Genomic DNA, 23,694 nt, shown 5'->3' with positions numbered 1-23,694 from the left:
ATAATCAACGTGGTTGTGCTTGCCTGTGCGTTTCTGGTAATTTTGTGGTTGACTAATAATTTGTTCATCATTTTGCGCCCATAGTGCACAATTAAAATTCACACGGCTGAATTTCTAGACTCTTATGATCAAATCAAAATTACAGTATGTACACACGTCAGACTTATTCTACTCTTGATAATACATTAAATCAATATCTTCACGATAGTTGAAAGCGAAGCTTCATAAAAAGTCTTTGATGAATCAACTTTGAAAATGTGGACAAAACTCATAAATTGTACTTTAAAGTTGCAATATTGCACAATGGGGCACCTGCTGTTTGTTACGATTTTAATCATTCTTTCCATAGTTACAGATTGACCGGCATTTCACCGGTGTCGATGAATGCATAGGCTGGGGGAGGTCCATAATTGGACACTGGAGGCGCTGTCGGCGGTTCTTGTGGCTGGGATTGCTGCACCTGTTGGCTGGTGTTCCCGCCTCCGCCGTTACCATTATTACCGTTGGTGGCTGTTTCCGCCGGCTGAGAAGCCACCATCTCGAGCCCGGGTTGTAAATTGGCAGACGGTACCTCGATGATAGCGTTGTTAGCGGTCGGATTTGCCGACGGGGCTGCGTTCGCCTGCTGGCTTTGATTTACTTGTTGGCTACCTGTGTCTGGAAGGAAACACATTCCATCAATATGCCTTGTGCAACATTGGCGGTACATTGTCAGAGGAATGGTCAAAAAGGGGAAAAAAACTTCGAAAGTATACTGAAAATATTCAAACTTTAAGACGTTCTGCTTTCGCGATCAAAGACTGAAAAATGGTAAAAAATGAATTATGAAAAAAGAAGTATATTCTGTCTCCTGAAAAATACATCGACTCTTGAAAGACAAAAAATTGCACATCTTTCCAACTCTCCAATAGTTCCTAGTTGTCATCATGGAATGAGTTTCACGAAACCTATGTGAATATGAAGTGGTCTTTCCATATATCCCGTTCTTAAATTGCCATGAAAATAATTCCGTATATCTTAGTGTAGTGAGATATACTCACCTAACTGCCTACCTACCAATCTAACAACCTGTCTGTCTGCCTACCTACCTACCTACCTACCTACCTGACACACACACACATACATACATACATACATACATACATACATACATACATACATACATACATACATACATACATACATACATACATAGCCACATAGACACATACATAGATACATACATATACCTACATAAACGTGATTTCGAATGTATACAGTATACAGTGAAGTACTGGGCAAATATGCACGCAGTCTGTAAGGTACAGTCTAAACACCGTCGAGGTTTGCAGTTTGTGTTTGTTTGTTTTGTTCTGTTCGTTTGTTTTGTTTTGTTTTTGTTCTGTTTTGTTTTGTTTTGTTTGTTTGTTTTTTGTTTTTGCCGGGGGAAAAAGAGGGTCATTGAGATGCAACTTACTTGAGTGAACAACTACCAAACTACCATCACGCCGACGCTCAAGGTGATATCCTTGTTGCAGGACAACCACTTGCTGTACTGGTGTCTGATAAACCACAGCCCCCTGCAAAGTAAGAGGTGTTGAGGTGAGACGAATTCCAAGAAGATAGAAATAAGGAGCCAGTTGCAAATGATCCATCATCATCATCATCATCATCCCCATCATCATCACCAAAACTTCAACATCATACCGACACGACCAAAACCAGCATCGCCATCTCGGATAAATTGATAAATTAGTCCAGATTTCTGAGTAGGGCCATTTAAAGAAAATCTTGTTTGCCGTCCGTGGATTTTTGAAAAACCTACCAGCCAGCCAGGGGAAAAAGCAAACACAGACAGAAAACACAAGTGTATTAACATAAGCTGAATTTTTATTTGGTTTATTTGGAAAAGTGATATTTTTATTTGTAATAGTGTTAATATTGTGTTTGTTTTCTTAATTTTCTCTGAAGACCAACCAGTACACGGACGGCAAACAAACAATTTTATCTAAAGCGCCTAAACTGAAGTTTCACATTTCTGGTGGCACCTCAATGGAATAAATTGAAAGGTTTTCTTGCTAATGATACTCACCGTTCTGCGCTGTCTTTTATACAGAGTGTAGACCGACATCATGGAAGCAACCAACGCTAGCACCATCTCGATGAAGGACAATACCAGTCCCATGGAATGCAAGGTCACACTCGCCAGGTAATCGTCCTCGGTCACCTCACCTCTACCGCCCTGACCAAGCGAGACAGGAACATCGGACTGGTTGTCACGGCGACTCGGAGCAGCCTCCCTGCTGGAGTAGTAGACCGTTGGCCCCTGCGGTGTCTTCATGACGTTCTCTTGGTCGCCGTAGATGGCGTAGAGAACCCGGTCAGCCGACAACGAGGCCACGGCAACGCTCCAACCCGCGAAAGACACCAGGGTACTCAGTATGCTGAATATCAAAAACGTGGCAAGCTGAATTACGATGCGGGATGAAAAAGAAGGGAGGGGGAGAGAAAAAGATGTAGTGAGAGACAAAGAAATGAAAAAAATTCGACTGCCATCATTTATTGAAAGTTGTCCTTATGAAGGTTAATTTCGGCCTTTGACCTGAACGATACAAGGTAGTTTGCGCCTCAAAAGTGAAATACTTGAACTCTTGCTCGAAATTTCCATAGAGAAACTTTCAACCAGCCTCTTTCAAAATCAAGAATAAAAATTGGGGGTCACCGTGCAAAGGTTGGAATCACAATGGCCGCCATCCCTGTGTTAACTCTATGGGAGAAAAAAAAAATTCGAAAATTAAGACGGCAAATTTATTTTCTTAGTCCAACAGCTTTAAAATGAACGCTAACAAATGGTAGATCGGACAAAAATTGTAAAAATTAAAGAAGTCCGAACATCTGTTCCCGAGACGCATTCTACGTGACACGTGACATTCTACTAAAACTAAGATTTGTCATTGGAAATTGATTCGTAATACAAGAGTTGCTAAGTCAGCAATATTTCACGAAATTAAGAATACCACATATAAACAAACTTTTCAATAAATTGTGGCAAAGTTGTTTAAGTTCACTAATGAGAGCAGGGCTTTTAAATGAAAGCCACACTCGCTCTGTCAGTTACAGGTGCTTCGAACGAAAAAGGGGTTGTTGTCGACAACAGTTATATGTTGTGGTCAACAGGGATTTTAATTTTTTTCATATCTGAAGACGCTGAGTTGGCTACTCACACATGCTTGTCTGTCTGCACTCCGTCCACTCAGCAGACCAATGAATCCCGTCAACGTGATCTGCACAACGCATGCGTGTAAAATAGTAAAATCACAATAAGTTAATGCGAGTGTCTGTGCTCTTGCTTGCGATCTATGGAAAACGATTAGTTTGGGTTAGATGACGATCTTTGCCATAGTTGGCGCTCCTTGAACGACAATGATGACTTCGATAATACGCAATTCAGATTGATGGAGAGAGATCACAGCAACACTACAAAATCGCTTTCCCTATCGATCTTATCAAACGTTATACGTAGGATATTGAATCTGCTCTCTGTCGGGGCAGGATTGCCCGTTCAACCTTAGTTTGAGTAGTTTGTGTGTGATCTGTACCTAATCATCGCAGAAGTGTGCAGTTGGCATCCACACCACTCAGAGGTTGACAGAAGTCAACAAAGGTATCAATCATTGTAAAATTCTGAATTCTGAAAGCAAACAGGTGAACCCACAAACACTCGTGCATCTTTTTGGGGTCGTTGATCATTGGACACTTCCGTCAGCCATTCATGTGAATATTCGTCATAGGTATGGAGAAAGCAATAAAAAATGCAAGATTAATCACATGCTTATGAATACGTGGATGTAAATTAAATATAAATCAATTCAGGTGGGTACTTATATAGAGAAATATGGAGTATAAAAAATCATACAGTGACGTCATAGATGTCCCGGATGTCTTCTGAAATACAATGCATGCTCGCTACAGTGGCCCCATGTAAATGTCTGATTCTCCTTCCATGATTTGACCAGATGCATAATGTAATAATAAATTAGGGCAATAATGCAAGACGAGTTATTGGTCTTTACTTACGATTGTCCCTGTCCACACTGCTCCACACACATACTTCAAACTTGACAGACACAGAGGGATGCAGATTACACCGGACAGCACGTCCAGACAGCCCAACAGAATCAAAGTGACTCCCAGACCGCGAAGGACACTACTCGTTGCCTGGCAGTCAACGGTGAACATTGCTGCTGTTGAGTACTTTTAAAAGATTTCAGTGAGGAAGCATTTGATGTGATGCAATCTACAATAAAAAATGGATCAAGTAAAGTAAGGATAATAAGGGTACGATCTCAAAAACATAAATCAGTAAACTAAAAGTTGAGGAATAATAATGATATTTTAAATTTCTGTATGTTTAAACGTATACCTGCCTACCTGCCCACCCTCCGTCCGTCAATCCGTGTGAATGTCCGATTTCAGTCTGTGTCTGCATGCATCACTACATTTCTTTCTCCCCGTCTCTGTTTGTCTGTCTGTGTCTGTCTGTATGTCTGTATGTCTGTCTGTCTGTCTGTACGCATGTATGTATGTATGTATGTATGTATGTATGTATGTATGTATGTATGTATGTATGTATGTATGTATGTATGTATGTATGTATGTATGTATGTATGTATGTATGTATGTATGTATGTATGTATGTATGTATGTGTATGTATGTATGATTACATTTTAAGTAATATTACTTACAGATCCATTAGCTGTAACTTTGGTCATTTTTAAATTTTTGTTTGGTCTGTGTATCATCTGCCAGTTTCTGGTTTGAATCCCTAAACCATGGGGAAATTCCTAATATTTAGCTCATAAATATACCCTATATGAGTATAATCTGCATTGTTATTGTTTAAATTTTGTATTCAGGTCCGGACTAGAATACATTTATCAACAATAACAATGGTCATTTCACATAATTATACAAGCCGTGTTGGCAACCAGGACACCGAGCATTGGTCATGATGATCGGATTATAGTAAAATTCTGTAGTTGATACATTGAAACAGAGTAGTGAAAAATTAGTCAAAAGTTACAGCTAATGTCCCTTTAAACAATGGAAATATATCAATAATGTTACAAAAGTTCAACCCTCTCTTCCCATCATTCCCTCGTGAAAGTAATTTAAAAAGTACAATACAATACAAGACAATACAACTGAATGTCAACCCCGATGGAGTAGCAATTTAGTTACTTGAGACCAAGAAGAAGTAACAAAAATCGAAAGGAAAATCGATATTACGGGCATGAAAGTTGAAAGCCTCACAGAACGAACGTGATGCAAATAAATGTTCACAGAGACTCAAGTTGCATTACTAGCAGATTTGCAAGATAACGATGCTGCAACATTATGATCAGACTGAACATTATCAGCATATCTGTTGGCAAAACACGGATTCATTATATATTGTTCGATGAAGAGAAAGTGTACGGTTACCAGAACGACATAGTTTGCAGAGTTCGGGTCACGACCTTGCTACTTAGAATTTCTTATGGGCTCTAGTTTGCGTTCACCGACTGTACATTTCTGGTTAGACGAAACTAGATCACAGGACAGCGCTCAAGATAATATTCTATTACTTTCGATAGCTGACAAGGGGAATCTCGTTGCAAGTATAGTGAGGCGAAAGTGTTTGTCTCTAATCATAGACATCTCACACGATATGCGTTTATTTGTTCATTTATTTATTTATAGGCCTACATCTATTTTCCTCATGGGCTCATCACAAGATCTCTGTACGGATACGAACGCCAAGGAATAGGGATGTTAAAAATTGTGTACATGCTGTTTGCAACTGTGGCAAGTAGCAAGATAAAAGGAGCACCTCAGTACATGGCGTATTTTCGATTTCATATACACATTGGCATTTTCTTCCATGTGTATAGCTGTCACGTCTTTTTGATGCCGAAGTCTTCTTATTTTTCACGCGAACGCGAAGAAGAAAGACTGACGCGGCAAGTTCTGATCGACATGCGCTAGATGATGAGAAATGAACCCATCATCTTTGGCCCAATACACTTTATACTCGCACATTGCTGCATTCTTCAATGTAACATGATTAGAAAGTGAAATACAGCGGCCTCCCCTCTACGTGTAGCCAACAAACCACCATCAAGAAGCGTCTACTTCTCTTAATTGATAAACATGACTCCAAAACAAATCCATTCGCATTCTTGCTAAATCCGTTGGTGCGCTGGGTTTTTTCTTTAACAGTTTCAAGCTTTCAATCAGCGTTTACATTAACAACAGACATTAAAAGATACAATATATCTGTATTAGCTCTATTGCTGTATCGTAGCATTCGAAAAGCGCTAAAAATTGGACAGGACACATCATTTGATAACTATGAAAAAATCACATTTCGGGAGAATCGGACAGCTATTTAGTTTCAACAAATTGTACATTTTTAAAACAGGAAGTAGTACTGCGCGTCTAAATTCACGTGAGAAGTCAGCATTATTATCGCGATGAAAACAACATATTAAAAATCCTTTTATGGTTCAGTGCAAGGTGGCTGTCGTTACATCTCTCTTTTTTTGTTTTCAGTAATACCTCGACCTGGACTCCATGGATGACGTCACCGCTCATAGGTATGAGCCATGACGTCGGCTTCCGCTATGCTTGTGCACATAAGCCAGGGAAGAACAAGCGACATAAAGCTAACCATTATTGTCTTATGCGCTGTCTTTTCGTCTCGCCATGCAGGCAGTGCATCGATCTTGATTAAGAGTAATGTTAATTCACTCTGCGAACCGCTTAAGTGGGTATTATTACTCGTTATGCCACGTCAAAAAACAAAAAACGCGCCCCTTTTCGGGTGGAAGGATTGTTCGAAACAATGTTTTCGGCTTGATTGTACGATGATAAAGATTTCTAGGGAAAACATGCACCTAGCGACGAAGTGATGAGGACTCCTGGTGCCTATATTTAGTTCCGTCATTCTGACTTGCCGTCTTTATTTATGCTTTCGCGTCAGCAACTGCAACTCGAGTAGGAATGTAACTCTTGCACGGACAAAATTACAACGTTGAAGGGTCAACATCCTTAAATTATTAAATCTGTCGTTATGTCGTTCTAACGCTGTGGGTCTCTAAACCGACTGGTGCACACTACAAATATTTATATACTGGCCACATTTCGCCGTCAACTTATCTCAATTATAGATATGAACGATATATATAAACATGGGGTAACGCATAACGCAAGAGCGTTCATTATATGTGCAAGTCAGTGTGCATTCACGCAGCTGCAAACCACCTACACTACAAAGAACATTTAGACGTAGCACTGCGATTACGTAGCGACGTTCAGTTCCATCGTCACCTACCTGAAGTGTCTAGAATGCAAGGGACACCGCCGTTTGACACATCACAAAAAAAGACGTTCTCGGCGTTGAGGCTACGAGAAAATAGAAATTATTGGTGTATGGATGCGCATATCTGAGGAGAAACCGGAGATGCTGTAGGAATGACTCACTCGAAGGCATACATTTTAGAAAGTGAAAAGCAGCATAATCACAGACAGAGCCGTCGAGACTGAATACACGGCGCCCCCACAAGATTGCTATTTTCATATCAAACTCAGTCGATGTATAATTGTATGAACCGTGAGACTAAACACAACAGTGCTCAACACCTGTATGGCAGAGCGATTTATAGGGTAAAAATTTATAACAAGTAGAAAACAGGACTTAGGCGTTACTCAGAGTTTCACGCTACATGTGCTCTCAGTGGCGATCATCAGACGAATGGAAACAAGCAATGGAAACATTCGAAGATAAGATAAGTTGAACCATTCGTCTGATGATCGCTACAGAGAACACATGTAGCGTGAAACTCTGAGTAACGCCTAAGTCCTGTTTTCTTCTTGTTATCAATTCAATTTTTACCGTATATATATATATATATATATATATATATATATATATATATATATATATATATATATTTACATAAGTATTGCTAGATGCCCGAAACGTAAGTAACATATCTTTGCAATATTTCATGCATCGTATATTGCCATCAGTGAGAACCGCTTTCCACTTGGTATTGTTTTATTATTATGAAATAAGATTTTATTGTTATAAGCTTATATATGATTGCAAAATATATGATTGCAAATTAAAAATAACATCAGAGAAGTCTCGAGAGTCAATTTATTATCATTACAATTTATTATTATCACAATCATTTATTATTTACCAAATATTTATGAAAACATTATCAATAATAAACTTTATTGCCGTGAAATATCAGATTCACCGTTTTCAATATGCGAAATATACTCTTCTCAGGGCAATTCTAGGCACTGACTCTATTGCGACATTGACACAGTGGAAATATGTCACGGTCAAGGCCGTTGCTTTGAACAGCCTCGATATGACCAGTCCAAGTGCGTCCGACAGGCAATTGTAGATATGTTTTATAAAAAAATGCATCGCACTACACTCCGACAGAAAGTAGTATTAATTTTTGTCTTCACTCTGCAGCACGTGTGGTTTGATTCTTTGATATGTAATTTTTATATACTATTTTGATCTGAACATCGATGGTAACGAAGCACAAATCACCATATCTGTAGGAGTGATTTCCCAAATTCTTGAAAAAAATTCCCAAAAATTTTGCATCTTGGCGATGAAACTTTCACGTCCAAAGGAATCTTTTTTCCAAATATCAATTTAAAATTTACACATTACAAACCAAATAGTGTCCTGTAATGCCAGCTGAACGATTACTTTGAACATGCGACAGCCTCGTGTCAAATACAATTTGCATGGTCGCAATTGCCTGGCAAGATATGGCGTGATCTTACACAACAACACCTGTAATGAAGAGGACCTTCGGTCTGTTTATCACAAAAAAGGCAATGCCTTTGTGAGACAAAAGCTAACACACATTATGTGCTTTGTTGTGAATTCTTGTCGCTCTGTAATGTCGAATTTGTAAAAAGCTGCAGGCGTTATTTCTTGAAGACTGGGCACGTACCTTTCTTTAAAGGGAAGCGATCGTCGGAACTGAGCCTGTGCGAGTTTCTCGTTCACAAACAATGCATTTAGTGCACGATAAAGATGCACCTTATCACCATAGCTGCAACATGTAAATTATACGATATAGATTATGACAGACATTTTTTTTAACTTTCACCCATCACCATCGTACCTTGGATGCAGAGTTTACATTGGTCGTATGGGTTCCATACGACCTTTGAGCGCAGGTCCGGGCAATGTGACCTGACTTTCGAAACAATAATACTTAATGGTTTATGTTTGAGAAAGATTTTAACCACTTAAAGTAGAACCATGATGAAGATTGGGGAATGGTATTTTCAAAAATGAAATGATCTTAACGTAGAATTTAAGAGAGAAAGGTTTTGTCGTGGGGTTTTATCGTAAAACAACAGGATCGATTAGCATTGTTTAGAAGCAGTTTGAACTATGAATTTATAAATCATTGGCTCAATTTCAACCTGTCACGTTGGAATTGAATTTAAACAATGAAATAAGTTTCTCCATTCATTCTTAGGTTTTCAATCTACGTTGCGTCTTAATCTCTCTTTTTCGCCATGCAGTGGGTTTCTGTCCCATGTTCTGATGTTGTGAGAGTAACCTGTGGCACGTGGTTGACAAATCCCTTGCGGCGTTCAGCATAAAAATAACATAACAAATCAAGAGGGTGGTTCAGTGAACAATCCAAGCCTGCGTACAACAGTCGTACTACTTGCTGCAGCTGGAAACTCACACTTGCAGGTGAACCTTTCGTTGGGGTCTTGAGGATTGATTTTGTAGAAGTAAATTTTTTTTTCAAAATCCCCTTTTCACTTTCGGAAAGTCTGGCACTTTTTTAACAATTCACCATAGTGATGGACCTTTTTTCTTTAAGGTCAAAGTTCAGAGGTCACAAAAAACATCGAAACAAACCATAAATCATACGCTTCACAATTGATGTCCTAGTCTGCATCGTCCTATAGTAGATTTGTCTTTTATAAAAAAAATGCCTGTACTCCTCCCGATGATACGCTTTTACGAATTTGCCACTTTTAAAAGCTTGGTTAACTCCATCGTAGAATCTGGATATTTAATTCTCTTTATCTTGATTTTTATACATGGTCTATTCAAAGTTGTATCACCGATCACCCACACTTCAAAATGCATTTTGAAAGGAAACCGACTTCTGGTCTCTAGACAAATATACGTGACAATTATTGTTACGAACAAATTTCTAATCGTCTGCATTGCTTAGAAGAGTATAATAATGCCATTTTGATTTGTGAAAAGGGCAATTCAAGTTTTATTTTCATTCATTCATTCATTCATTCATTCATTCATTCATTCATTCATTCATTCATTCATTCATTCATTCATTCATTCATTCATTTTGCCAAGAATGCCAGTAACACTCAACCATGCAGGAAGTGCAGTGAGCAACTACTCACAGGTATATCGCTTGCTCTACTATATTCCAATGTTTTGTGAGGACAAATATGTGTATTCTTTAATTTTTCCCAAAAGCTACACATCTTATGAGTTTACTACTAAAAAGATGAAAATATTACGCAGTGATGTTTAATTTTCATTTCTCTGCGGAAATAGTTTATTTATAATTGTGTAGCTAGGGGTTTTGGTCTATCAACTTTTATATTGCATACATCGTGATAGAAGCATATAGATCATAGAGTGGGATAAATATATATGCTGACCATGAAAATTTCCAATCGGGTGGTCAACCTCCAAGTTAAGGTACAGCTTCTTGAAATGCAACTTCTCATATTTTAAAGCAATCAATTATTAATGTTCTGCAACAAAAAGATGTGATTGACTGTAAAGTCGCACTTGGCATAAGCTTACATTCAGCGTGAACATTAGAGACATACATTTCTTCTGTTGGTATGTTTAGAATTTAAGTAACATATTATCATGACCTTGAGGCCGAAAATGAATTGAAGTACATTGAAACGGCCAGCCAGAGGGGCGTGATGAAAAGTAAAAGTAGGCCTATACCGTGTACCTAGGCCTAGATTTCATCACGATTAGACACTCAGCAAGGACACTCTGAAACGATGACGTGGTATGAGATACATGCACTTTCTCATTGCGTTTTATTCGCTTCTTCTTTTTTCTTGGGCAAAATTTTGAAGTCCGCTGAGAATCTGTTCCTCCCCTCCCCAAATTTTCCAAGCCCCCTCCCGGATATCAAATGGTCCGTTCCTAAACTTCCTTTAACGAAGCGGAAGTTATGTGAATTGTGGGATTTGTAAGTTCAAAGGCCACCTGTACAGTGCACGGCCTCAAAGGTCAGAGTTTGGTAGTGTCCTTTTATTTTAGGCTGTCATCCTTATCAGAGATGTACAATCTTCTCTATGAACGGAAAGAGCCGTCAGGCAATTGCAGTAATCCAGAATATTAGCATGACAGGTAGGAACCATTCTGCTGTACATATAATTTTGACTGTAGTGCAGAGTTTGAAACACAGTCCAGTCGCTTGTGGAGTAGCCCTGCGTACGATGCTTTGTGTTGGACAATGGATGGCCGCTACAGCTAACACACAGCATCGTACGCAGGGCTAGCGATAGAGTTGCCGACATCGACGGTTATTTACGAGAAGTGAATAAAAAACTGGCATTTTTGGAAGCGATCGAGTAGCTGAGGTAGGCAGGGATACGACTTGGGCCCAAGAACGCTGAATTTCGGCAGTAATTTGGCTTTTTACGTCAAGTCCCAAAAGGATTTGAAGTCACCGACCCTACGTGCGGGTGGAGGGACCGTGGTACGGGTCTTTGCAGGGCTGTAGCGGAACACACAGCATCGTACGCAGGGCTACTTGTGGAGGTACTCCATGCCTGGTGCTACTACTACTACCAGGCGGCAAGTACAACTTTCCACAAATCTTCCAGGCCCTGTGGACTCACAGCATGGAGGTTGGGTCTCGCTTTCTACATAGACCCTAGACCGCTGGGGCATGGGGTTTATGCTTCTACCTTCATGCTGCCAGTAACCAGCTGACTAGGCCAAAAGGGGTAAAACTATCGCAGCTAGTAACTAAAATATGTGTGCGCTGTAGTATCAGATAATTTGGCTGATGGCTGAATTTATGTAAAATTGGACAATTCTATTCCTATCTCGGACTATAGATGTGATATTCAGTTTTTGATCGTTTGACAGAATATATTTGACAATTGTGTTTTTTGACATTTCAGTTGTGCCTGAACCCATTCAGCGTTTGTCTTTTAAAATTAATTGACAAGACTTAATATTTTGTCATCTTCTCCATAACTCTGGTGACACGATGAAAATCTTGATCTGATGGTGGCTTGGGCAATTTGGCATGTATTACTGGTATTAAAGCCTAATTGAAGTGCCACATGCCACGCGTCCACGATTCACGTGCCACGATTCATGATTCACGTTCTGCAGTTTAAACTAGAAACATGCATTTTCACTCAAATCATGGAGGTACCATGCGCAAATTAACTTAATCGATTCATGTACACCGATAAATCACCATTAGGACTTCAATGGCGCCTTTATATGCATGAAGTGGTGGCCTCAGCGATACGTGTGTAGTACGAATTCTACACGTAGGGGTCGAGGTTATTACCATAAGAGACTGTAACAACCATTTTCAAAAGTGGTTGAGCACATTTATTTCACCTTTACAAATAATCATACCCTGCTCTGAAAAAAGAGACAGTTCCCGTGGTACCTTAACTGTTTGTTGAAAAATTTATTTCAGAAGATCTCCAGTCTTAATAGCCATTCCAGTTCCTATCCCAAGATGTCATATCCGATAAAGTAAGTAAGCATTAGTGGAAGTAGCTTGTAAGGGATCTAAAAATCATGGATACAGACACGGAAGACACTACAGATAGAGGGACACTGGATGCACCCAAGGTATGGTACCATTGCTAGTGTTCAGGCACATCAGCTGATCAAATGTTCAGGATGTGTGTATTAAACTCGTCAAATGATACCACAACATCATTTGACAAGTTTATATAAGAAAAGAAGACATATATGAATAATGACCATGTGTGATTCCTCTTACAATATAGGAATATAGAAACAGTCCATTCGTATGATCAATTAAATTACTCCCAAGTTTAATTTTTTCAAGAAATATTTTCACGAAATTTTTTCACTGCTGTTACTTCCACGTTTATATATACATGTACAGTTTTTTGTTGTCCCAAATGTGCATATTTGCACCTCAGCACATTCTTATACGTTGCAGTTGTCATGTAGATGTATACTGGATTTTAATACATGTACACTGTACGCTACCAAGCATGCTTGTAGTATAGCATTCAAACTTCTTCAAAATTTACGAGGGTGTGTGATTATAATTCATGTGTTACGTTACGTATATTTTTGTTACCGTCAGGCCATAGTTCTTCTGATATCTGCAGCAATCATCTTCATCCTGGTGATCTGCGGTGCCTGCCTGTCCATCAGTGGCCTTCTTGACGTCATCGCTTCGGAGCCAGAGTCACAGCTGAAGGAGGTGGACACCGCTGGCCACTCTTTGAACGCAAACAAGACATCCTACGTACTGGTAGGACTCCAGGTCGCAGTCTTGTTCATCTCGGGCATCGCGGTCCACCACATCATGTATAGGAAAAACAGGTCAGTGCTTTAGTGCGGCCAATCCGCAGGTTTTCAACCAGATGCCGTGGCCTCAGTGGCCTCGTAGCTGATTGGCTCCCCAGTAAATGAATGACAGATGTGATGCCCTGCAACATGTAGATTTACAGATATTTTTATGGTTTTTTCTCCATTATTTTAAATCTGTCAATCAACCCACTTGATCAAACCAGAAGATGAAATGTTCACCAATTAACCCATCAAATCTCGCTCATAAAAATCATATGTCATGATTTTAATATGCCTCATTCGACATATTGACATCCAATGCCATTACAAAGGATCATGGGTGTAATAGTTTTGATTCTCTAACATTAATCCCATGACTGACAGCTTTCGTTACGTCACTCTATGAGGTCACTTCCAGCAGTGTCCTTTCTGGGTAGCTTTCTACATCAGGTGATTGTGCATTTGTGTTGTTCACCTTTCAGAGCATAGAGCGAGACTGGAAGGATTGCCCAAATTATCCATCAACTGGATTTGGACAAATACAAAAAATCTCCTTTGCCGTAGATGAATTTCATCATTGGCTGTACATTTTGGAAAAGCCTATGCAACAGTTCATGGATATTGATTGGAACTGCAAATAGTAGGCAGAATAATAAGCATCCCGATGCGCCGACCTTTGACCTCAGTGGCGTAAAATTTTCTGAGGTGGCCTTATTTACATGTACACACCACAGGCCAATTACAACATGTTCAGTGTTTGAAGAAAAACAAAGAGTATGTCAGACTTTCTTCGAAAGAAGGACAAGAATTTTCAACAACAAAAAGTGAAACTTTTGCTACCATCACTACTCTGGTAACATTTCTACAGAGTTTGTTCACACCATGACCACTGCATGAAGAGCAGTTTGCAACTTCCAGATTTCAAAAGGTGAAAGTACCCATATAGTGAACATTCACAGAAAAACTGGAAATGTTTAGTTTTTTTAACGAAAAGGCGAGTGTTCAGCTTCCAGCTGCAAGCTTTTGATTGAAGCCTGTCTTGACTCCCATTGGAGTAATTCTATGTCTCCATATTCTGTGGAATATGTATTATAATTTATAGAGAGTATCTGTCTCTAAACTTATTCTCAAGTTCAATAGTACTACAGTGCCCTGAGTTTTTTTCTCAGGTAATTGTTTTTGGGAAATGTAATAGTGTGTTGAGGGCTTGCTCAAAGCAACACTCACACCCAAATATGTGTGTGTGTGTGTGTGTGTGTGTAATTGCGTCAGTGCAGTACAGTTGTGTTGACTTCAAATTTCTGAATTTTGCAGGTGTCCCAAAAAAGCTTGATTTTGTAATAATTGCAGCCACAATAAGAATATGTGAACTTGGTTCTCATAAATATTCAATACTGATCTTTTTATATTTTTATTTAAATTTAAATTTTACTCTATGTAACGAGTCATCAAGTTAATGAAGAAATATTTGGAAGACGATGAGTGATTTCATCTTAAATGGCAGTTATGACTTTTCTGCACTGACGTGAATATATATATATATATATATATATATATATATATATATATATATATATATATATATATATATATATATATATATATATATATATAAATTCGTTTGTAGGATATTACACACGTACCAATCTTCTGGTTCAAATAGTTTATTATAACAGCACAACGTTTCGTCCTAAAAGTAGGACTTCCTCAGGTGCTACAGATCAAAAAGTTTCAACACGGAGTAAGTCACAGTGATATTTAACGTACAAAAGTTACATGTCGGAGAAAATACTAAGTGACAGTATGGTGAAAATACAGGAGTTGTTTCTTACCTATTTGAATGGCTCAGATGTTGAATGGCAATTGGGAGAATGTTTGAATGTGTATTTATAGTGTGGCTGGGAGGGCGCTAGTGTTGGAATTTGAATAAAGACAATGGGAGTAGCTAGCTGTGAATATTTAGTGAATATTTAGGCCGTCATCCACAATCCCGTTGTAAAAGTGCCATCGCTGAAACTCCAATCATAGCACACCGCCGTAGTAGAAACCTGCGAGATCTATTAGTTCACAGTGAACTACAACAGTCCGATGCACCAGCAGGTTTCTACAAATGTGGCTCAACCAGGGGCTGCAACATCTGTAAACATTCGACAAATGCCACCAGTTTCCATAGCCACTCAAATAATACAGTTCACACTATTACACAAAACATCACATGCAAGTCTAAAAACATAATATATCTTATAACCTGTAATAAATGCAAAAAACAGTACGTAGGAGAGACCAAAACAGAATTTCGTTTAAGATTCAATAACCATCTGTCCACCATCCGTTGTAACTCAAACATGCCAGTAGCGCTCCATTTCAATTCAGATCAACACACAATCCAAGACGTTTCAATAGTTGGCATTGTGAAAATCAATAAAATGACGACCCGCTTCGAAAAAAGCTGGAATCCTTGTGGATTTCCAAATTAAAGACATTAACACCTGACGGCCTAAATATTCATAGCTAGCTACTCCCATTGTCTTTATTCAAATTCCAACACTAGCGCCCTCCCAGCCACACTATAAATACTAGTACACATTCAAACATTCTCCCTATTGCCATTCAACATCTGAGCCATTCAAATAGGTAAGAAACAACTCCTGTATTTTCACCATACTGACACTTAGTATTTTCTCCGACATGTAACTTTTGTACGTTAAATATCACTGTGACTTACTCCGTGTTGAAACTTTTTGATCTGTAGCACCTGAGGAAGTCCTACTTTTAGGACGAAACGTTGTGCTGTTATAATAAACTATTTGAACCAGAAGATTGGTACGTGTGTAATATCCTACAAACGAATTTATCATAACCACGCCACCGACAACACTGGGGACAACCTGAAAAACCACAGTCGACATATATATATATATATATTATATATATATATATATATATATATATATATATATATATATATATATATATATATATTATATAATATATATATATATATATATATAGTCATTTCATCGAGTTAAAAATTTTAGAATAATTTATAAGCAGATATTTGTTACTTTTCAGAAATGACAATATTTCTCTTTTGAAGAACATTTCCAAACCCTTAACGTTCCTATCGTCCCAACTTTTTCTTTTGCCCAGTAAGTAAATGATCCAGTGTCTTGATATGGTAGTCTTGACTGCGCCAACAGAAGGTGAGAACATGTACAAGATTGAATAAAAATGCCATTTGTAAAAGTTAAAAAAACAATGTATATTCCCCTGGGGCCCCTGTGATATACTTATTACCCACCCACCCCAACCCCCCCCCACTTAGTACACCCAGCTTTCATTTTTTCAAATGTACCTCATCAGGGATTGGTTTCTACAAAAAATGTGGACTCATGAGTATGTTGGAATTGTTGGTTGTCCCTGTTTCCTCCAGTTGAGTAATGTGTCACATGTCATTGTCAGCTATCACTTCAGAAGGTCAGTCATATAATGGAGTTTTCAAAAAGACTTTTTCTATCCCTAACATTTGTCTTTAATGAATTTGATGGACTGACAGGGTCGTTGCAGGTCTCTTATTTGCATGAAGAGATAGTAAAGATACATTGATGAGCTTAAAGTGACAAAGAAGTGTTTATGTACTTAAGTTTATGTACAAAACTCAAATTTGCTATGGCATGGAAAGTTTCTGTGGGAGTCTTGTTTTGTTGCATTGTGTAAGTGTGTGGCCAAAAGCAATCATGCTCTACACAAATGTGCCTACATGTCTGATTATGTTTTCAATGCTTTTATGATCACTGGTTTCAGAATGTGACAATGCGTGTCAATACATGAGTAAAGCAGAGTATATTACAAACATCGAAGGATGGGCAGTCATGGGAAAGGGTGCCCCCTTGTGGCATGCATGTCGAGGTGCAAAAACCCGACACGCTATAGACGTGCTGAATGTAAAACAACTATAAGCTGTCTTCCTTCATTTATTTTGGAATTGAATCGACAAAGTGTCTGACCATTCTGAAAAAAATTATGTCAGGAACCATAATACCAGTCAAATTCAAGCCCAGATTAAGGGTCAACACTGAACGACCATCAAGTGTACACTGTTATTGCAACATGCATGGACAGTCTTCCACTCCACTCTCTGCTACTTATTGGTTTGTATCATCAAAGAAGCAACAACAAGTTTTCTCAGAATTTAACAGTGCACCATGCGATCATCAGAGTAAATGTTCCCATCTCAATTGAGTACACAACATGCACATCTCACCAACAAGCATTCCACAGAGACTAGATCAGAAAATAACCGTTTATTTGTCTCATCTGGGCAGGTGTAGTTTTTTGCCCAGGTTGGTGACATTTTGTAGTTATCTGCATGATTGGCAGTTGCCCATGTTTGGCAAGTTCACTGAGATCATAGGCGCTCCAGTGCACGACCCACAATGAATCTCTTTCTTAATATTCTCAACCATTCTATGTAATCAGACAAAATGTATTCTCAGAATAATAATGGCCAAATTAGTGGGTAGCTACAGACACCACTTGAAAAGAACAAGCCTCACAAACAAAACATGAGATTGTGCATTTATTGATGTAAATAATAAAATAACTATTAAAGATAAGTCAGTGTCCATGTAAATATATTACAGAAATTCACAATCACTTCTGCCTGATTCTACTTATACATTGTAATGGTTAGCGTCGGAAGGCATGAAACGCGGTCTGATTAAAAATCGAACCCAAAGTAAATGTGAGGAAGAGAAAATCAACTGTCTTTTTTATATGTAATTGTATACTTAAGAGTGGCATGTGATCTTCCAGAAATTAAGTTCTGCACATCTCACTGTTTGCTTTTCTCTCAAATCCTTTTCGGAGTTTGGCAATGCAATAACGTCAACTGAATAATTATGACCAGGAGCTTTCCAACAGCTCTCGTCCAGCATCAGATATGCCTGATGAAAGCTGTTTAGAGAGCTCACGGCACCACATCCACAAGGCTTGATTGCTAAAATGTACGGAATGGGAATTTGGGACGTGCATTGAAATTGTGCAAAATACAGAAAACTGGTGCAAAAGATCTGGTTGAGTAAATATTATACCCCCTCTTTATTTGTGATGTGTCCATGCATCCTTGGATTGGAAACAGAAAAACATACATGAATGTCCAATTGCAGATAAGAAACTTTAACGTCACTTGCCTTGCAAACTATACTCTATTCCTTTACATGATACACGTGTTACATAGCTGGATCACACTTGATCCAGTTGTTCAGTTTTCAAGTCAGCCTCTGGTTAAATTAAGGGATCACAGCTTAAACTTTAGACAATATTTCCATCATTTTCACTCCATAACATAAATATCCCGTCTTGTTCTTCTCCCCAAGTTAGTTGAAATGCAAAGAACGATCCTAGCCCAGGCAAGGAACTATGTATATCATACAATGTTATGGTTGACAAATGGATTTTAGTCCAAGCCTAAACTCAGTTATCAACAATAACATTTGAGATTACCATATACAGGCTGCGTTGAGAAGTTGGATGCTTGGCATTTTAACATGGCTTTCAGACTGAGGCAAGAAGCTTCGTTTTAAAAAAAAAAAGTACTTGCAAAATTCATCAAAAGCTCGACTCAATGGAGATTTAAAATCACATCAATTCACTAAGAAAATGATATCTATCATATCGCATTGTTCAGGAAGAAAACTATCCTATTGTGTAATGTATATATTTAGAAAACTTCTTGAAGTTGATATGTACAAGAGAAAAAACATCCATTTCAGAAAGTGTTCTGCCATGTAGTACTCCATTACATACATACAGATGGTTTAGAATGTGTCCACATCTTCTGGTGGCACTGCGGTGAATACTAAAGAATATCACAACACTGAATGAACACAGCTCTAGAGCTCCACTACATCATACATGTACCATAACTGCCAAGACCATGGTGAATGCGCAGTGTCCTGGGTGTCATCAGAAAGAATGACAGGAATTTGTTCAGCCTACCAACACACATGATTTCACATAGTTAGCTATAATGTTTGACAATGCTGGGTTTGTCTTTTTCGTTCTACAAATTAGTGATGCGCCTTACTGAAATGTCACGTAAATACGCCGGACCATAATATCTCAATTGCTTTCCAGCGCGTACATACACAGGTACTGTATGATCACAGTGAAGGTCATCGCATAAGCTGTCAAGATGGGTTCACAACTCAAAACTTGCTGCATTTCTGTAGCCCCAATTTTTTGCCGGTGATTTTGTGTGGTGGGGAAAAGGTAGGCCACCTTTGCCACCACATGAAATCGCCGGGGACAGTTGTAGTGGTAGCAACAGAACTGCATCAATTTTAAACCTCAACCTTCTCACCAACAACCATGTACTTGCTGTTTCACTAGCATGGGAACACTTTCCAGACATACATTAATATAAGATGCATGAATATGCTGTAGCAATAAGACCAGAAAACTCCATCTAGTTGATCCACTTCTATAAATATGAAACTTCTGTAAAACACTGTAAACTTACACTTGTGTCCGTCTGACTGCAATTCTAAGAATAGAATACAATACTATGTACATCTTTAGTAAAAACATTCCCATGTGCAATATTTTTTCTAAAATTAAGCTTCAAGCAGCCAAAGTAATGATATCCCTACCAATAAACTGATTTACATAAATCTTATCAAAAAATTCATTACTTATCTATGACAAAATTCAATATTGTTAAGGACTTTATACATTATTCATTTTATAATCTGTTGTAATGGCTATTAAAATAACAATCGCACAAGAACGACACAAATGCAGCTGAACGGCATTACACTTCACACATCACAAAGTAATATCTAAAAATTTCAAGGTTAGGAGGCAAACACAATGTTGATGAAAAGAGAAAATGTATGAGATTTCATCATGATTGATATTGGGTTTGTGTCCAAAATACTTTTGGCAAAACGTCTGTGACCTAATGTTAAGTCTTATACAGATGTGCTATAGATACAAAAGGTAAATTTTTTCCTGTCACCATGCCGCAAGTACAAAATTACGTCGTAAACACATACCACACAAAATTAGTCTGAGTTTTAAGAGAAACCTTTCATTGAATTATGATGCACCTCTGAATTTAGGTATTTTAGATTCTCCTATTTCGAGAACTTGTATCATTTGAAGCAGAAAAACAAATAGACAAAACGTTTTGTGTTGCATGAGAAATTGAATCGGCTAAGAGCAATGAATGAGATTGTTGCTGCAAATTGATTGTAAAAACTTATTGGGTGACTTGTGTGCTTGGCTTGTTCAAGGGCACACACTGCACAGTTTTTGAGCTTGATGATTTGGCAATGGTTGATCATTGACCTTGCATGCATTACTGTTACATTATTTTAATTGTACCTAAGTCAAACCCTGAACTTGACCTAGTAGCAATGAAATGATATCTTCAATCAGTTCTCATTTTACTAATATCTCCCTCACATTGCCGCAACAAGACTTTTAGGTCTGATTGGCATTGGTAAGAGTTTAACCCCTTGAGCGCTGTGATTTTCTCCCACCAAAATTTTAGTGCAAAATTTTACTAATTTTCATGAATTTTTCTGTAATTTTTTGATAATTTTGGACCAAATGGACATCACTTTTCATTGGCTAGTATTTTTTCTCAAAATTTTGGCAAAAATCTGAGAAAAAAATTGACTTGGGTTTATTTTATAAAGGGGACAAAATAGACTTTGGCGCTCAAAGGGTTAACAATGAGTGACTGAAGTTTGTCTGTTGAAATACCCCATTACTTTCTTTTTCTTCCCCTTTAGAGAAATTTAAATTGATTGACTGTACAAATGTGAATGATCTGCACTTGAATACATTGACAGTGGCTTCTCCCTTGAATTTCTGTAAATGAGGAAAACCCCTGTCAAATTTATAGGTCAAGCTAGGTTGTTACTGATACACAGGTCAGAGGTCAGGGCAACAGGGCAGCAGCAAATCACTTGTACTCTCCATGGGTTGGCACAGCGTCATACGCCGGTGGTGGGTCATTGTGGTACTGTGGGGGTGCAGTGGGTTGGACCGGAGCTGGCATCTGCTGGGGTTGTTGCTGCGGCTGAGGCTGTTGATGCGGTTGACCTGGTTGATGCGGAGGGGGGTATGCCGCCCCTTGTTGCTGTGCTGGCTGGTAAACGACACCTGGCTGCACCTGGTAGGTTGCTGGCTGTACTTGGTAGGCCTGAGACGGGTAAGCTGCCCTCCCTGGTTGCTGTGCCGGACCTGAGATTTAACGCAATAAGCAATTTCAAAAACTGCAATGTCCCCAAAAGACTTAGTTTATATTTGGTAAAATTTTAAGGAGTTGGACCTATTTTTTGAAAATGGCACTGGCTACCATTGTGAGTTTGCTACTAAATATAACAACATGCATGTGACATATTTTGCTGCTGCCGACAAAATGTTGAACAAATTTGCAAACCTGGAGTAATGATGATTTGTGACAATTTGAGAGTCTGTATGCCAATCTGTCCTCCAAGGAGCATTCCACCTTAAAATGTTGTAACCACCATAAGGCCATTTTAAAAAAATCTCTGTTTGCCATCCTCAGATTATTGACAAACCTACCAGCCAGCCAGAGAAAAAAACAAACACAGACAAAAAACACAAGTGTATTAACATAAGCTCAAGTTTTAATTGGTTTTTTTTTAGAAAAATAATATTTGTATTTGTAACACTGTTAGCATTGTGTTTGTTTTCTTAGTTTTCTCTGAAAACCTACCAGCACGCGGAAGGCAAATAAAGATTTTTATTTGAAGTGCCTAACTGTGCAAGATAGTTTGCCATGTTAAAGCTTTCCATCCACCTACAAGATAATTCACTGTAAGTCAGTCGCACTCCTGATACTTGGTCCCTTTGAGGTGATACGCACCTTAAATTCAGAAAGATTTAAATCTTTCACCCCCAGTTCCCTGTATACAGGTCCAACTTTACCATAGAAAACAATGGATTTGGGACAAACCAGTCCATGGTGGTGAAAGGGTTAAATCTTTCGCTCATTACCCTTTCAAAACAAAGAATAAAAATAGGGGTCAACATGTAAACTTTGGTACTACAAAAACATACGACACAAATTTACCGCCAAGTGAAATTCAAGATGGCCGCCATCACTGTGTTAACTCTATGGGGAAAATAAAATTGTCGATTTTCGCAAAATCAAGCCTGTGAATACTTTGTGCAGCCTTAATAATAATATGCTTTCACCACCAAATTGTGGTTCATTTCCATTATTTTCAATGGGTTGGTTGGACCTATGTATGGGGACATGGGGATGATGGCGTTTGAGACAACATTGAGTGGACTTACCCATTATGATGACCTGGGCAGGCGTTGCCTGTACCATCTGTGGGTTGTGCTGTACTATTACCGTCTGCCCAGCTGGTGTAGTCTGGTATATTACCGTCTGTTGGAGAAAGGGGAGGGGGAGAAAAATACAAAACAGTTGCAAAGAACTGGTAAATCTAGTAGTTTTTCTGTTGTGGAAACCAACAATCTAAAATCACTACTTGCTGCAAATTTGGTGTAATGATCCAAGTCGCCTGCAACATTTGTACCAAACTGACCTAACTTACATCATTTTTGATATGATACCGTCAATAAAACTGGAATCAGCATGTCTCAAGTCCAAAGTGACATCCAATGTACAGAATATGTAAGCGTTGTTTGTGAAAGAAGGTAATTTTCATTGCACTGTTCTGACACAGGTTGACTAGTCCTGAAATTCAGCATGCAAATTGATTCCGGGAATTAAGACATGTAAGGGGGAGGGGAGTGACCTATAACTGACTCATGTGAAATGCAAGAGTCAAAATATTACCAAATTTTACTAATTTTTATGAATTTTTCTGTAATCTTTTGATAATATTGGACCAAATGAACATCACATTTAGTTGGCTACAGTTTGTTATCAAAATTTTGACAAAAATCAGAAAAAAAAATTGACTGGGGAGTATATTTTCTAAAGGAGACAAAACTTGACTTTGGCGCTCAAAGGGTTAAAAGTTTGAAATGCAGGCTCATGATTTTGTGATTAAGGTCAATGCTGCCA

The 23,694-nt window shown here is 38.4% G+C and overlaps 3 protein-coding genes across 4 annotated transcripts in view; 1 reads left to right on the top strand and 2 right to left on the bottom strand.

Moving 5' to 3' along the window:
- Positions 1 to 235: 235 nt before the first annotated feature.
- LOC139149868 (uncharacterized) lies at positions 236 to 7,573 on the bottom strand. Its single transcript, XM_070721871.1, has 6 exons — positions 7,356 to 7,573; positions 4,057 to 4,276; positions 3,204 to 3,263; positions 2,072 to 2,446; positions 1,457 to 1,559; positions 236 to 657 (listed from the first exon to the last, which is right to left on the bottom strand). The coding sequence occupies exons 2-6, from the start codon at positions 4,216 to 4,218 to the stop codon at positions 350 to 352; spliced, it is 1,008 nt and encodes a 335-aa protein (XP_070577972.1). The 5' UTR covers positions 4,219 to 4,276; positions 7,356 to 7,573; the 3' UTR covers positions 236 to 349.
- A 3,712-nt stretch (positions 7,574 to 11,285) lies between these two features.
- On the top strand, positions 11,286 to 14,755 carry LOC139149867 (uncharacterized). Of its 2 annotated transcripts, none has more exons than XM_070721870.1 (4): positions 11,286 to 11,438; positions 12,760 to 12,914; positions 13,405 to 13,646; positions 14,096 to 14,755. In XM_070721870.1, the coding sequence occupies exons 2-4, from the start codon at positions 12,861 to 12,863 to the stop codon at positions 14,100 to 14,102; spliced, it is 303 nt and encodes a 100-aa protein (XP_070577971.1). In that variant the 5' UTR covers positions 11,286 to 11,438; positions 12,760 to 12,860; the 3' UTR covers positions 14,103 to 14,755. The 2 variants fall into 2 exon arrangements, with proteins under 2 accessions (XP_070577971.1, XP_070577970.1); XM_070721869.1 differs by having other exon boundaries at positions 12,757 to 12,914.
- Positions 14,756 to 21,133: 6,378 nt separating this feature from the next.
- Positions 21,134 to 23,694, bottom strand: part of LOC139149866 (uncharacterized) — a 5,973-nt gene continuing 3,412 nt past the window's right edge. Inside the window, exons 5-6 of the mRNA XM_070721868.1 lie at positions 22,953 to 23,049; positions 21,134 to 21,869 (exon numbers count right to left, since the gene is read on the bottom strand). Of these exons, the coding sequence (XP_070577969.1) occupies positions 21,589 to 21,869; positions 22,953 to 23,049 (378 nt within the window). The 3' untranslated portion in view covers positions 21,134 to 21,588. The remainder of the gene's footprint in view (positions 21,870 to 22,952; positions 23,050 to 23,694) is intronic.

Source organism: Ptychodera flava, chromosome 14 (assembly GCF_041260155.1).
Source record: "Ptychodera flava strain L36383 chromosome 14, AS_Pfla_20210202, whole genome shotgun sequence".
Classification (NCBI taxonomy): domain Eukaryota; kingdom Metazoa; phylum Hemichordata; class Enteropneusta; family Ptychoderidae; genus Ptychodera; species Ptychodera flava.
Note: the sequence above shows the minus strand (reverse complement) of the source record. Positions and strands in the feature narration are given on the sequence as shown.